Raw genomic sequence first — 15,901 nt, 5'->3', positions numbered from 1 at the left:
ATTTGATCGCTGGGTTGGGAAGATCCCCTGGAGGAGGGCATGGCAACCCACTCCAGTATTCTTGCCTGGAGAATCCCATGGACAGAGGAGCCTGGTGGGCTACAGTCCATAGGGTTGCAGTGAGTCAGACAGGACTGAAGTGAGTTAGCACTGCATGGTACATGTAACAGAAAGTTGGCCATTTTGAAGTGTACAGTTTAGTGACATTAAAAGTACATTCACCATGTTATGCAGCTACCACCACTAGTTCTAGAGCTTTCTGTCTCTCCATTGGAAACCCTGTACCCAGGAATAGTCATTCCCCATTTCTCCCTCTTCCTAGCCCCTGACGACCGCAGAGCTGCTTTCTGTCTCTATAGCTGTGCTTATTCTGTTGTCTCATATATGTGGAATCATATTCGACTTAAAAAATAGTCACAACCTAAAAGTTGAGAGTTATGTTTTGTTTGGTGAAAACTTTTAGGACTTAAGCCTGAGAGAGAGCATCTCAAGTAGTCCTGAGAGAACTGCTCCAAAGAGTGGAGGGGAGGAGTCAGGTTATATAGAAGTCTTAACAACAAAGGGCAGGTAGTCTGAACATCAAAAGATTACTATTAATTAGCAAAAACCAATGGACATGAATTTGAGCAAACTCTGGGAGATAGTGAAGGACAGGGAAGCCTGGTGTGCTGCAGTCCATGGGATTGCAAAGAGTCACATATGACTTAGCGACTGAACAGCAAAGAAAATCTGATATCCCAAGTTAAGAAATTCAGCGTTTTTTTTTTTCCCTATGTATGGGAAGATGCAGGCGTCTGGCGTCGCTGAAATCATTCCTTTCAAATGTATCTCAGCTCTCCTGGGGCCAGTATCCTGTGTTTTCACATTCTGAGCTCTCTTGAGATCACGGAGGGAGTGGCTGCAGTCTGATGACTGTTAGATCACAGGTACTTCTCTCCTTCCTGAGTGCCCTGAAGGGCTGGAGTCGTTGATGACAGTGACATCCTTGTTTATTGATATGGCAGGAAGTATTCCAATTCTCACAATATATGTGACCTTTCAGTATCTTTTAAAGCAGAAAAAAAGATGAATTAGATTTAGTAAAATTCAAATTGAGTCTATATATTAATATTAGAGTTTGAAAATTGACCGTCCATCTATTAAACAGTCTTAATTCAGCATATTTAGTTGGTCAAGATTTCCTATCCCTGGTTTATGATTGCTGGTGGTGACAGAGGGCGACAGGCCTTGTGGGGAGGAGGGAACCTAAAAGAAGGACAAAGATAGAAAGAGTATGGTGCCTGGAGAATGAAAGCCAGTGAAATGAAAGCACATTCCATGGCTGGGAATATATAGGAAGCCCTTCTCAAAGTTAACTTTAGGTAAGATCATCCAAAAAAAAAAAAAAAAGCAACAAAATTGCTTAAAAATGAATAAGTTTTTGACAGTATCTAATACACAGGAAGTCCAGAAGTGCGTGAATTTTTGCTTAGAAGTAAGATTGGTATTGAGGATTGCAAGGACAGAGAGGGGCCGGGGCATCTGTTTTTCATGTTTGATCTCTTCTCTGGAAGTCCTGGGAAGTGTGGGAAGTTTTGTGTTTGGTTTTTAATTTTTCACATAAACGTTTTTCCAAGGGCCTTCAGAGTTTGATCATATACTCTCTGAGATGGAATGCTTCGTGTAGATGGAGGATTGTATTTATGGAACCATATATAGCTTCTGTGGTAAATTCTTCTGTGGGCAAGTCAGTATCTTGTTTTCATTAGTCAACATGTTAATCACTTTCCCAGAGTGGGTGGGGTCAGTGTCAGTCAGCAAAGCCAACGATCAGCACTTGGGTTAGAGATACCTCAGTCCCCCAAGTAGGCAGTGACCTCATTTTATTTCAGCATTGCTTATGATTAAGCAATTAAGGACAGAGTTTTGCAGTAGGTATTCAGAAAGGAGTGTGTTCAGTGTTTAGTGATTTTAATACATTCCTAGATATTGAAGACTAGTATAACCTCTTGTTCAACAACATGGGTTTGGGGCCTGAGTTTGAATCCTGGCTCTTCCACTTAACCAAGTATATGACCTGGGACAAATTACTTAATCCTTCTGGGCTTCTGTTTCCTGTCTGTGCCATGAGATTGTTAGGAGGATTAAAGGAGTTGATGCCAGTTCATTAGGACACTCTGAGGAAGTGATTAACTTGTTGACTAATGAAAACAAGGTACTGACTTGCCCACAGAAGAATTTACCACAGAAGCTATATGTGGTTCCATAAATACACCGAGCACCAAGTTAGGACAGGGCTTCCCTGGTGGCTCAGTCGGTAAAGAAACTGCCTGCGAAGTAGGAGACCTGTGTTCGATCGCTGGGTTGGGAAGATTCCTTGGAGAAGGGCATGGCAACCCACTCCAGCATTCTTGCTTGGAGAATCTCACGGACAGAGGAGCCTGTAGTCCATGGGGTGGCAAAGAGTCGGACACGACTAAGCGACTAACACACGTAGGACAGTGCCTGGTATGTACCAAGTGCTGAGTAAGTGTTAGCTTTTTAAGTTATCACCGTTGAGTAACTAGTTTACAGCTTCACTTAATATAAGAGAAAGAATTAAAATAGCTCCTGTGACAGGTGTTTATTAAGTGCCTGCTGTGTGCTTAGGTAGACCCTGGGAATAGAGATGAGTTGGAGGTAGTCTCTGCCTCTGCACTCCAGGCCACTGGAGGGACCTAGCAGGAAATTTCTTTTTTCTCTCGTTCTCTCTCTCTTTTGAAACAAGTGAACAAGATACAAAATTTAAACGATGCAATAGAGTGTACAGAGGAAAGTTGGCCTCTTTCTGTTCCCCTGCCCCTAGTACTCCGTTCTCTTCTTTAGAAGCATCCACCGTTACCAGTGTGAAAGAGAGAGAGAGTGTATTTTTCTCTTAGCCACTCTAACTCTACTGATGGCTAGCATACTGTACTTACTGGTATCTTGTTTCACAGTTGCGTAGTATTCCATGATGTAGATGTACCTTATTTAACTAATCTTGCTTTGATGGAAATTTAGGTTGTTCCCAATCTTTTGTTTTATAAAGTGTTGACCTGAAGATCTTTCACATATAAACTTTGGGCGGGGGCCAGAGACTGCTAAAAGTATACTTGCTGGATGAAGCTGTCTGTGCATTTAAATTTTCGTAGATGTTGCTAAATCGTCTTCTGTTGTGATGGTATTGGTTTTCAGTCTCATCAGCATTGTATGCAAGACAAAGAGGTCATTTCAGTTCGCTGTCTTCTGTGTAATGTTAGGAAGCCCACAAACAATGACTGGCCCAGCCGTGGCCAGTAGGTTTCACGGAGGTGGTGCCGTTTTTTCAAGGAGTCTTGTAAAATGCATAGATAGGAGTTCTATAGGTAGAGAATGTAGGAATGGCGTCTGTGAAGACGTGGAGGTGTTACGTGGTCTAGCTAGGTCTAGCTGGGGTCCAGGGCAGGTGAGGAAACTGGAAGAGGGAGTGTGGACACGGTGAAGTCCAAGGGCAGGTCAAGGCCAGGTGATGGGGTGACTTGATCACCCGTGATTGTCAGATGGCAAAGACCCTGCGTGGTGGTGAAAGGTTTCCAGTTGAAGGATACTTAGAGAATTTGTAAACCGGTCTTTAGTGACCGTTTATTACCTGAAGAAAACTTGCCATACTTGGTGGAACCTGAATCAAAGCTGGAGGGGCTTTAATGCTAGAAATTTTAGTGTGGTGATTTCTTAGAGAGGTCCTGAATGCTGGATAGGCGTTTCAGTTCTCCTGTTCATCCCTGTTAATTCAGCAGTCTCTGATTGAATCTGTATTATGTATTGGGATTCTGTGTAATATTATTTCCTTATAAAAACAAAAGCAAACCGAACAGCTTTTGCTGCTGCAGTCATGGATTTGGTTCCAACCCATGTTGTCCCAAACACAAACAGAAGCCTGGAAGATGATGGCACCGTTTGTATAGTCTTTGTAACCCTGGTGAAGATGGTGGCATTCTTGGAATTTTTTTGAGCCTTTAGTTGACTCTTCTTTGGAATTTTTGTTTCTTTGGTGGCTTCCTTTTTTTAAAGGTTACTGACTCATCAATGAAATAGTGAAATAGTTTTGCTCCTTTATGGTTAAGGGTGCCAATGGATTTGTATGTTATGTCATTGACTTCTCATAACTACCTGGTGTGGGGGGAGACTTGTTAATCCACTTTGCAAGTGAAGTACGTGAGGCTCAGAGAGATGAAGTTATTTGTTCAAGGTCATGCACCGAGTAAGTGGTGAAGTTAGAGGTCAGACACAGATCTGGAGAGTCCATACCCCTCTGGTTATGCTGTGACAAACAATTCACTTTTAAGGCGTTGCCAGGATCGGTAGTATCCAGCCTTCCCAGTAACGGTGGAAGGGCGCACACAGGTGGAATGGTGTGGAATTTCTCTCCCTTGGCTTTGAGCTGTTGCCCATAGTGAGGAGCAGAGCTGAGAGGTGGGAATCAAAAGCAGCACTTTCTCTTTCCCTCTCTTCCTTTCCTTACCCCAGTTGAGAACCATGAAAAGGGCCATAATGTACTCCTCTTTCCAGCTAGTTGTTCCTGTTACGTGGGGATTGGAGGCTGGTGGAAAGCTGTTGAGTCATCCCGGCTTTACCGGGGGATATGAGCAAGGCCAGGGTTCCTGGCAGGTCAGACAGTTGGACAGGAGCTAAGTATCCATTTCCTTTCTCCTGTGTACTTCCCACCTCCACTTCCCCCACTCCCCCCACCCCCCAAAAAAAACCACCCCTGGTGGCCACTGTTCTGCCTTTGTAACCCAGTGGATCTTCAAAGGGCTGGAGGCACAAGATCATGTAGAGTTTCAATATTACAGTAGCTTTTCATATTGTAAAAGTTACAGCTTTTACAAAAAAATCACAGTCATGAGTCCCAAGCGTATTCTTGAAAGTAAAACTTAAAAGACAGCTGCGTCGACTCGTAGTGCTGTGCGCAACCCAGCACCCAGGAGAGTCCCTGGCCGAGAGAGTTGCTCTCACCAGAGCACACGGTGTTGTCTTTCCTGGTGGCTCGTGGTCATCTGTGGTGACGGGAGGAGCGTTTAGAGCCCCCAGCCAGGAAGCGTCACTTCCTACTGAGCACACATCTCTGCTTGAGCAGCAGCATCACACTTCCTGCAGCGCGCAGCACCCTCAGAGGCGCTCTGGCAGCTGCTCGCATGGGCATCGTGGTTTCTGTTGTGTGGGATACACCAGCACCCTTGGACAGTTGGCAGTGGTACTTTGAGAGCCTTAGAGTAACGTGACTGATCGTAAATTAAGAATTACAGTATTAAGGTGGTGCAGGGTATATTGAGAGGGACAAGCTGATGACAACTTAGGGGACTTTGTCTTTGTAAGAGCAAATCCAAATGTGGAGGGTGAGCTGAGAGGAACGTATAGTGAGAGAGGGATGGCTATTTTAGCTAACATTTACATAGGGCTTTATCATCAACTTCCCTGGTGGTTCAGATAGTAAAGAATCCGCCTGCAGTGCTGGAGGCCTGGGTTCGGTCCGTGGGTTGGGAAGATCCTCTGGTGAAGGGAATGGCAACCCACTCCGGTATGCTTGCCTGGAGAATCCATGGACGGAGGAGCCTGGCGGGCAACAGTCCGTGGGGTCGCAGAGTGGAGCACGACTGAGCGATTTAACACTTCTCATTTTCCTTTTATCATCATCAGCTGCTTGACACACACCTGAATGCATTTAGTCCAAGGATGCTTGTCCAACAGCTTGCAGGATTTGCTCAAAGTCATGTATGCTGTACTCTGGAGTGGGGGCTGCCTCTCACCTGGCATTTTCTCTGTGGCCGAGGACCTCTTAGTGTTAGCACTGGCTCGCATGAAGCCTCTTCAGTCATTTCTCATGTAAAGAGCTCCTTTTCTGTGTCCCTTCATTCCTGCTTTGATGCCCATTTGGGGGATTGTTGTCTGTACCCGAGGTAGGAGTTGTACTGGAGCACATTCTTCTGGGCTGTCTCACTCCTCACATTTTTTCCCTCCCACAGGAGAGATTGATCACTGATTTGTTTATGATGAGTGTGTGGTGGAGGGGGGAGCCTAGCAACATGGCCCGCATCTACCAGGTGCAAAGTCATTGCATCAAAACCACCCAGCTTTCAGGCCTTTCACCTGCCTCCCCACAGGAGAAGCTCATGTTGCTCTGTGTCCTGCCTTTCCGTTGTGGCTGGACCTGGGCAGGCTGGGGCAGTTCAGAACAGGAAGGAGGCTGCAACTTTGCCCTTTCTAAAGAGGACATTAGACTTTGATCTGTACTTCGTCTCTTGAGATTATATATCAATGGATAGAATGAGGGTGAGGGAAAGGAAATGATTATATATCAATGGATAGAACTAGGGCGAGGGAAGGGAAATGATTATGCTCTCCCAGATTCCAGCACTCTGTAATACAGACTGGAGATGTTTGCCAAAATTTCGAACGAATGTTATTTTGACTGTTATTTAAAAAGCCAGTTCTGTTTCAGAGTAATTTAGGAGGAACGTGGTATGGGTTTTGCAGGAGACTTGCTCTTAAACAGTTCAGGTGGTAACAACAATGAAATGAAGTCATTAACATTTGAGCTGCAGTGGTAATTGTGATTCACGTTTGCTGTGGTTCACCAACCCCTCACCCATCCACTTCCTGACTTCATCTGAGGCAGGGTAACAGCAGGTCATTCATTATCCCTGGAGCGCCTGGAGCAGAACTCCTCTGTGCTTCTTGAAGGGGTGGAGGAGCCACTGCTGGGAAGGGACTCTGGTGGCCCTGCTCAGTAACTTGACCAATAGCTGGCCGACTTTGGGCAAGATTCTCTCTCTGAGCTTTATTTTCCTGATCTATAAAAGGAGGTTGACTTGCTGTTCTTTGGGGTTTGTTTTATTTCTCTCTTAAGATTTCATGGTCCTGATTTAGGAATTCTTGGTAGCATGCCTTGTGTTAAAATGTGCTCAGTGAGTATCTTTTGAATTTAATTGACTCCGCATGCGCATGTAAACATTCGTCCTCCTGGGATATATACCTGGGAAAGAGAAGCAGATGGGATTGTGAACAGAGAGCCCAGGCTTGGCTGTATTACTCATTTATTTTAGACAGTTTCTTGCAGAATAACTATTTTTATCATTTGCTTTTTTGGCTGTCTAATTAAAGCCTTCTGACTAGAATATAAATAAATAAGGATATAAATTGTATGTATTTTAGCTCCTAGTGGGATGTAGTTTTTGTCCAACCAGCAGATGCAAAATTTTTAATGTCCGACCTAGGGTTTATCTTTTTTCAGAAACAGTGTGAGATAATAAATCTGGCATCTGAGAAAGTAAGATAATTTCTTCCCTTATTGTATTCTCTTCTCACTTTTTCTTTCCTCTTTGACCAGCTAACTTGGAGCAGTGTGGAGCAAGATGGAGGGTACCAATTCAACAGATGAGATTTTAAAAAATTTTATTTGGAAAAATTTCAAACTGACAGAAATCTGGCAAAGAAAGAGTAGTACCAAGAACACTCTTAACACTCTTTCTACAAACTCATGTTTTGTTAACATTTTGCCGTGTTCGCTTTATTATTTGCACTTCCTGTCTCTGTGTATCTATTGTATATGTATATATATATGCATGTATATACATACACACGATATTTTCTGAATCATTTGAGAGAAAGTTGCCTATGTCATGGTCCATTGCCCCTATATAGTGTATTTCCTAATAGAAATATTCTCTTACATAACCATGGTGCAGCTGTCAACTTTAATTAATTTAACATCAATTCAGTAGTTCTACCTGATCTACCATCTGTATTCCAGTTTTGTCAGTTTGCCAAATTAAGTCCTTTATAGCATTTTTCTCCCCCTCCAGTGCAGTATCTAGTCTAGAATCAGGTGTGAGTTACTTGTGATGACTCTGTAGTTTTCTTTAGATTTGCTGTACATTTTGAAACCAGTGCACCTGTCTATTCGTAGCTAATTGGTGCCTCTTGCTTTTAAGCTTGTCCAGTAGTACAGGGATAAGGTTTCCCCAGCATAAAACACACTGACTGCTGGGTACGAGCTGTTTCCCTAATTGGTCCCCGTGGGGACAGAATGCACTGCTGTGACTCTCTCGCGACCGCCTCGGGGCCAGTTGGGCTTCCTGGCCCAGACGCTGGGAAGAAACCCTGGGAGCGGGAGTGGGGGGATGTCTTGCCATTGATCAACTTTGTGGTAGATTTAGACTAAAGCAGAAAGGTGCCTTTTTATGGTTAGAAATATGTTTAGATGTAGCCGCAGTATATGTTTTAATCAAATATTAAGTATCTGCATGATGATATCATACAAAGTTAAGTCTGTAGTTACTCTCAAAGGGCAAATATCATTCAGAATGAAGCTGTAGGCGAGACAGCCAGGAGCCTTTGTAGGCACATGTATAACTTCATAGTTAGTTGCAAATATATATTCAGGGAGTTGTGATAAGTACATCTGCCTGGGCTTTGTTTTCCCAAAACATGGTGTGACTCTCCCTGTATTTCCATCAGTAGAAAACATGTGTGTGTGTGTGGTTCCCCCCCCCGCCCCCCGCCTTCAACTTTTGTATATAACATAATTACTTCACTATGTATCTGTTGCCTCAGCATTCAACAACCGGAGTGTTGGACTTTGAAGATTCGACTGGTTTCACCAGTTTGCTTTTAGAGAAATAAAATGAGTTTTCTACTTCATCATGGTTTGTTTAGCTTGTGTCTCAATCTGCAGACACTGTCCTTTAGAAAACAAAGAGCAGTGATGGGTGAGAAGTCCTGTTCTGCGCACCCTTCTCCTGCCTGGGTCTTCCCTGGTGTGCTTCTGGCGTTTTGAACTGCCTGCAGGAGGGGATGGACGGATGAATGTCACGTTGATTTCCATTGTGTGTAATTTTAAGCTCAGTATTTCATCTCATATTTATATGCAGGTCTAAAGGCCAAGGAGATTTTCTCTCATCAGTTTTCTTTGCAGTGGTGAAGGGTGCAGGGAAGAATGTGAATTTTCTTTTGGGAGTTTAGACATTGTGGTAATCCTCTTAGCTTCCAGAGTTTACATGAGGTTGAATTTCTTTGCTAATGAAATCTCTTATTAACACACCAGGTGTCTTTTGCATACTTTTTCTTTTTAACCTTGGTCAGCAGTTAGTATAGAATCACCTTTCTCTGGAACCTTCTTTAGATAGAAGCAACTGGAGTGGTCAAATGTTCTGGATCTGCTGTAGGAGTCTTTGGGCTTGGACTCTGCTATATGTATGCTTGCTCTCATATTTAGGTATACTATCAAGGAAGCATCAACCTGAGTACAGAAGGCTCTTGTGATTCACCTCATTGAAGAATAGATAAAATGTAGCTCTTGGCAAAGGTGACAAACACCTTTTAACAACCTTCTTTTTAAAAAAAAGTTATTTTTTTTCCAGTACCAATTTTATAGAAAGGTTACGCTTTACAGAGGGGTGTTCTAGAGGCAATTAGGTAAAACATTGCAAATTAATCAGGATTTGAGAAAACTGTCATCTAGGTGTCTTGTCTTAGGAGACAAAGCACAATATTATCCATTGTCAATGTCAGTGTTTTTAAGATAAATTATTAGCAGTCTCCTGGTTTTCAGAACATAATCCTTGAGTGCTTGTGAGCAAAAGTCATTATGATCAGAGCTCTTCAAAGGTGGAAATTAAAGCACAGTCATATGTATCTTGAATTTGGAGGAATTACCATTATTCCTGAGGAATGAAAACTGATATCAACAGTCTGCTTGTTCCTTTTACTCTACTGAATTTGGTCTGTAAGATATTTGAGTGCCAGTCCATACTGGCTTCCCTGTGGCTCAGATGGTAAAGAATCTGCCTGCAGTGCGGGAAGCCCAGATCCTGTCCTTGGGTTGAGAAGATCCCCTGGAGAAGGGAATGGCAACCCACTCCATATTCTTGCCTGGCGAATCCCACGGACAGAGGAGCCTGGTGGGCTACAGTCCACGGGGTTGCCAAGAGTTGGACTCAATTGAGCGACTGACACTACTACTACTACCATACTGGCTGCTACAGGAAATAGGAGCGTATTAGGCAGAATCTCTTTGCAGACAGCTTTATGTTCTCATTAGAGAAAGAGGCCTGGTATCTATGAATTATTAACAGGTACAGATGTGACTTCACATCCTTACTTTATTCCTGGCATTATGTTTACTACATGCTTTACACAGATTATTTTCTTTAATCCTCAGAACAACCCCACGGGTTAGGTTCTCTTATTATTCCCAGTTGTGCGTAAGAGGAGAAAGAGTGACAGGTTAAATAATTAGGCCAAGGTTGAGGTGTGTTCTGATTTGAACCCAAGGGACCCGACACCAGAGCTTGTGCTCTTTAATGGTGCCATTCTGAAGTGAGCAGAGAACATTGCCATGGGCAAAATTCTGTGATACCGCTTACAAGGAAATACAGAAGATGAAAACAAGGGAGGGATCTGTACTGAAAACTTCATAAGAAACTTCATGAAGGTTGAACTATGAATTGCAGTGTGTAGGTGCTAAGTTGCTTCACTTTTGTCTGACCCTGTGTGACCCTGTGGACTGTAGCCTGTCAGGCTCGTCTGTCCATGGGATTCTCCAGGCGAGAATACTAGAGTGGGGTGCCATGCTCCTCTTCAGGGGATCTTAACTGACCCAGAGATCCTACTTGAGTCTCTTACATCTCCTGCTTTGGCAGGCAAGTTCTTCACCACTAGCGCCACCTGACCAAGGAGCAAATGCAGGATGGGAATAGCTATTTGTTCTGGAGACCATGAGTATTCAGACTGGAGTGATGGCTTCCTGTGAAGCCATAGTGAATCAGGCATAGGCATGCTTTCCTCCCAGTAAACGTTGTCTGCATTCTTCAAATCCCAAAGTATTTTGTCATCTCTGAAGCTTTCCCTGTGTCTTCAGAGTTCTGTTTGGGCTCCTAAAGCTATGTATCCATATATCACTACTGTAGGATATAAACCATCATATTCTACTTTTTTTTCCCCTATAGTCTCTACTCTCCCCCATGGCCCCTCAGGCCATCTCCAGTTCTTGGAAGTCAGGGACAGTCTTTTGTATCTTAAGGACCTAATGCAATATTCGTTACTTAGTGAGTATTGAGATTATTTGTTTCTTGAAGAGTTAACTGAACATCTCAGTTGGTCCAGATATAAAGTCTCTTGAAAGCTAGATTTAGGTTAATTGGGGGCAGAAAATGGCTATTTAGAAGCATTTATCTGGTGAAGTACAGATGGAATTGGGAAAGCTGACATGAGGATGACTAGGTAAAAAGTTCCAGTAATCTAGGCAGGAGGGTATTAGGGCCTGGTAGAAGTGGTAGTGAGGGAAGAGTCAGAAGATTTCAAATTATGTGGACCTTCCCCTTCTCTCAAATTTTTTTTGGGTAAGTTTTTAGGTGATTGTGAGTGTTGGTTGACTTAATAAGTAAATCAGTCATATAGTATAATTGCTGAACTGCTAGATCACGAGCAGTGCTATAAAAAAGCAGATAAAGTTAAGGCAGGCACAGTTGAAAGCTCTACTTGGCAAATTTTAACTCTTTCTGGGACAAAAAGATTTTTTTAGATATGTACATAGGTCTCCACGAGTGTATTATGAGCCACATTTAATTCACCATCCTGTCTAAATTTGCTACTGAGGGAAGCCTAAGGGGATTATAGATTTATGGGATTGTAGTACTTTGTGTTGTCATCCTTGTAGCTTTGAGGAGAAATAGGTGATGATTCCTAGGAATTTAGGAGTCTCATGCTCAGACCTCACCTCTGGGTCCCCAGACTGCTGTTAATAATTGTGCTATTAGAGGAAAAAACACAGTTTCTAAAATCAGAGTCTGCAGACACCAACCTGAATGTTAAAAATAAGTATTCCTTTAAGTTTCAAAACTTGTGTGTATTTACTTACAAAATGCATAAAGCAGTCATCTTTGTGTAACTTTCAGATCAGGAAAAGAGAATGTTACCAGCATCCCAGAATCCCTCCTCCTCAAAGGCTAATAATCACTCTTCTGTTTATAGGGCTTCCCAGGTGGCTCAGTGTTAAAGAACCTGCCTGCTAATGCAGGAGACTCAAGAGACATGGGTTCTATCCCTGGGTCGGGAAGATCCCCTAGAGTAGGAAATGGCACCCACTCCAGTATTCTTGCCTGGACAATTCCATGGACAGAGAAGCCTAGCAAGCTACAGTTGATGGGATCGCAAAGTGTTGAACGCGACTGAGCATGCATGCATTCTGTGACACCATGGATTTGTGTTGTTCATTTTTTAAAAGTTAGCATAAAACAAATAATGAGGGTTGGATGCATCTTGGCTTCTTTCATTCAGCTTTGTTTGTGAAACTCACCCATGTTGTTGTATGAAGCAATATTCATTCGTTTCTACTGTTATAACATCTTCCTGATGAATAAACCACAACTTATCCATCCCACTGGTGGTGGACATTGGGTTCTTTGGACTCTTTGGATATTATGAATAGTGGTGTTGTGAACATTTGTGTACATTTTGTGGGGTACAAATTTCTGTTGGCTATATTGTTAAGGAGTAGAGTTACAGGGTCCTAAAGTAAATGTGTTCGTTTTCCAGAATGGTTATACCGGTTTAGAGTCCCCCCAGCAGCATCTTCAGCAGTACCTGTTACTGTCTTTTAAACTTTAGCCATTCTGATAGATTTGTGGCATTATATTGTTTTTAATTTACATTTCTATGATGGCTAATGAGTTTGAGTACTTGTTCTATGTATCAGCTTTTGGAGTGTCCTCTTTTATAACTCTTAGCCTGTTGAAAAAAATTAAGTCATTTATCTTTTCCATATTGATTTGTAGAAGTTATTTTGCGCTAAGTTCTCTGTTACCCATATTGATGATATCTTTTTCCGTTTCGTGGCTTTCTTTTACACTCTCTTCATGGTGCCATTTGATGACTATTTCCATTTATCAGTCTTTTTCTTTATGTTTAGTGTTTTCAACAATTTTTTCCCTACCCTGCAGTCATGAGGATGATCTATATTTTCTAGAAGCTTTATTGTTTTGCCTCTTACATTTTACATCTGCCATGTAACTGAAATTTTTTTGCATGTGGAACGTGCCTTGCTTGGTTTTGAATTGACCTCATTTTTTTGTTCTGTGAGATCTGGGTCTTAAATTGTGTCCAGGATGGGAAGCAGTCAGGTGTATCTGAATTCTGAATGTTCTTCATCACTTAATGAGTACAGTGCTTGAATAGCCTTTGGGAATTGAAACTGCTCTTCCTACCACATCAGGGCACTTGGTTTTTGTTTTATTTCTTTGTCCTTTTATTACTTGAAAGTGTAGTCTCATGTGCTTACTTACCACTAATTTCTTAACCCATTGCTGTCTGAATTCTGGCTTCACCACCTACTTAAAACAACTGGCCATCTTGCCAATTAGGGATAGTTCTCCAATATCCCTTCAACCGTTTGCAGGTCTTGAATGTTATCCTTTAATCTATGTTCTGACTGTGTGACCCTAGTAAAGTCTCAACCTCCTTTCCTTCCCCTCAAAATAGTTGTGTTTTGAAATCCAGTTAGAAAAGCCCCACTAAATTAAATTGTTTGGGACAAAGCCCTTAGGACATGAATCTCCGGTTTCAAAGGAGACCTGACTACTTCTGTTGTTTTGCTTTGGCCTGCTTTCATTTGGTATCTGGGACTAAGTAAAAATGATAGCAGCCATACTGTGAATTAGATTGCTCCTAGGAGTTTACCCAGCAGCTTAACATGGAGCGGTTCATTTGATCCTCTTAGCACCCTGTGGGGTAGGTATTCCTTTTGCAGTTAGAGAAGTGGTTGAAAATGCAAACAGCACTATTTGTTCTTGTTGAGAAATTCCTGGTGACGGCACTGGGTTATTAGGTTTTGGAGGTTTCCTTTTTCATATAGTGACCATCATTTGATAAGAAGCACATCCTATGGTTTTGGTGGGTGTTCATCTTTCCTCTTTCTGTGGGAGTGTTAGCTTCTTGGGTTGGAGCTGTGAGGGTGAGTGTGATGGGACTGGAGTGGAGATAGAGTTGGATTCTCTGTGGAGGCAGAAACTTGCTTCAGCAGCCTTTGATATATGGCCAGTGATTGTCAAGTTCATGAACTTCTACCTCAAGAACCCATCTGAAATAAAACTTGACAGCTGATTGCCTGAATGTGATGAGTTCAGGTTTTTTCTAGTCTACGCTGGTGTGGTTCACTGTAAGAATAAGTTGTCAGGGACTCCCTGGTGGTTCAGTGGTTAAGACTCCACGCTTCCACGGCAGGGGGCCCAGGTTTTTTCCCTGGTAAAGACCCCGCAAGCTGCATGCTTGGGCCAAAAAGTAAAGAATCACTTGTGGAGCAGTTGTGACTTGAAGATGTGTCTTTAGTGTTCAGGAACTTATTTTGGCTCCAGAAAACTATTGATTTATTTTCACTAAATAGCTGGCTTTAGTTTAATAAATATGTCTCGATTTATGTTTGTTGTTGTTGTTGTTTTTTTTTTTTTTTGCCAAAAAGTTACTTTAACACAGCAGATTTTCCTTTGGTTCTTTCAAATCTTCTCACAAACTTTTAAAAATGGAAAATCATTTTTTCAGATGAAATGGTACACCAAGTTGATCTATGAAGCAGACCAAAGCATTCTTTTATTTATATAAATTCATTTTGAAATTTGAATTTATAACACTTAGAAAATCTATCAGTAAGAACAGTGAGGCCGTTTTGATCAACACACACACACACAAAAGGATTGCAGTCTTATTTTTGTCCCACATTCTGGTTATTTCTGCATTAAAAAATTGTGTCGTTTAGAATTAAGGAGCTCAACTTGCAATCCAATAATTTTTCTTGGTTGAACTGATACGTTGGTTTGAAAAAGGAATAGAGGGCTAATTCTTATCGTAAAATTCAGACAAGAAATTCCTTCAGATTCACAAGTGCTAGGACTATTGCGCAGTAATTTGTCACTCCACATGTCAGAGTTCAGCTGCCGTTGCATGGCTGTCACCATGACCACAGCATGGGAGGGACAGCTGTGCCTGGCACTGCTTGAACGTGACCCCTGTGTGCTGCCCGGTGTGTTTACATGTGCCGGTTGATGTAGATGGGCTGGTGCAAGCCTGATTCAGCCTGTGTAATTAGTACCAGTCCTAAGAAGTGCTGGTTCACCCACAGAAATGGCCAAAGTTCCTCAGTCTCCTCAAAAGCCAGTTACCAAGTAGAGGCCCCTGGTAATATTACAGTTTGATACGTGACACATTTGAATGTGGACTTGTTTTAAAATGCAGTTTTTTAAACAAATGTCTGTTTGTTTATTCGGCTGTGATGGGTCTTATTTGCGGCAGGCGGGATCTTCCATCGTGGCGCACAGACTCTCTAGTTGTGACACCAGGACTCCAGAGCCCACGGGCTCAGTAGCTGGCAACCCAAGGGCGGGCAGCAGAATTAGTTCCCTGACTAGGGATCACACCTGTGTCCCTGCATTGCAAGGTGTATTCTTTACCGCTGGACCACCAGGGAAGTTCCCTTAAAATGCAGTTTTAGTGGTCAGCTCTCACTCTGGGGGTAGTAGAGAGGATATGGGGAAGGTGGGTGGAAAGGAGGAAATTAAGAGACAATTAAGAAATCAGAACTGCTGTAGTCTCCTGATCATCTCTTGGTAGATTAATGCCGGTGAAGATTGACAAAGGGCCTGCCAGCACTCACTTATCGTAGACTGGTTAGGTGAGGAGTGTTGACTCAAGTTCAGTGCTGCGTTTGATATTCCCACCTTCAGTAAGAGAAGAGGAAGTGGGTTTGGGGCTCCGCTTGGAAAAGGGAGAGGAGGAGCCCTGGGGAGCCGCGGGCCCCTCTCTCCCGTTCTCCACCTGAGTAGTTCGGCTGAGAGTAGGGCTGTCTGCGGGCCTCTGGTGGGGGGTGTTCTTACTTGGA

At 42.7% G+C, this 15,901-nt stretch overlaps 1 protein-coding gene across 4 annotated transcripts in view; it reads left to right on the top strand.

The window, feature by feature from the left end:
* Positions 1-15,901, top strand: part of XPO6 (exportin 6) — a 105,536-nt gene that overhangs the window by 15,941 nt on the left and 73,694 nt on the right. For 2 of the 4 annotated variants that reach the window (XM_065924547.1, XM_065924546.1), the window contains exon 1: positions 6,921-6,941. The exons of 1 other annotated variant lie outside the window; for it this stretch is intronic. In XM_065924547.1, the coding sequence (XP_065780619.1) occupies positions 6,933-6,941 (9 nt within the window). In that variant the 5' untranslated portion in view covers positions 6,921-6,932. Of the gene's footprint in view, positions 1-2,377; positions 2,506-6,920; positions 6,942-15,901 lie in introns of those variants that run through there. One more of the 4 variants, XM_065924549.1, reaches the window with a different exon arrangement.

Source organism: Muntiacus reevesi, chromosome 2 (genome assembly GCF_963930625.1).
Source record: "Muntiacus reevesi chromosome 2, mMunRee1.1, whole genome shotgun sequence".
Lineage (NCBI taxonomy): Eukaryota > Metazoa > Chordata > Mammalia > Artiodactyla > Cervidae > Muntiacus > Muntiacus reevesi.
This window is presented reverse-complemented; position numbering and strand designations above follow the sequence as displayed.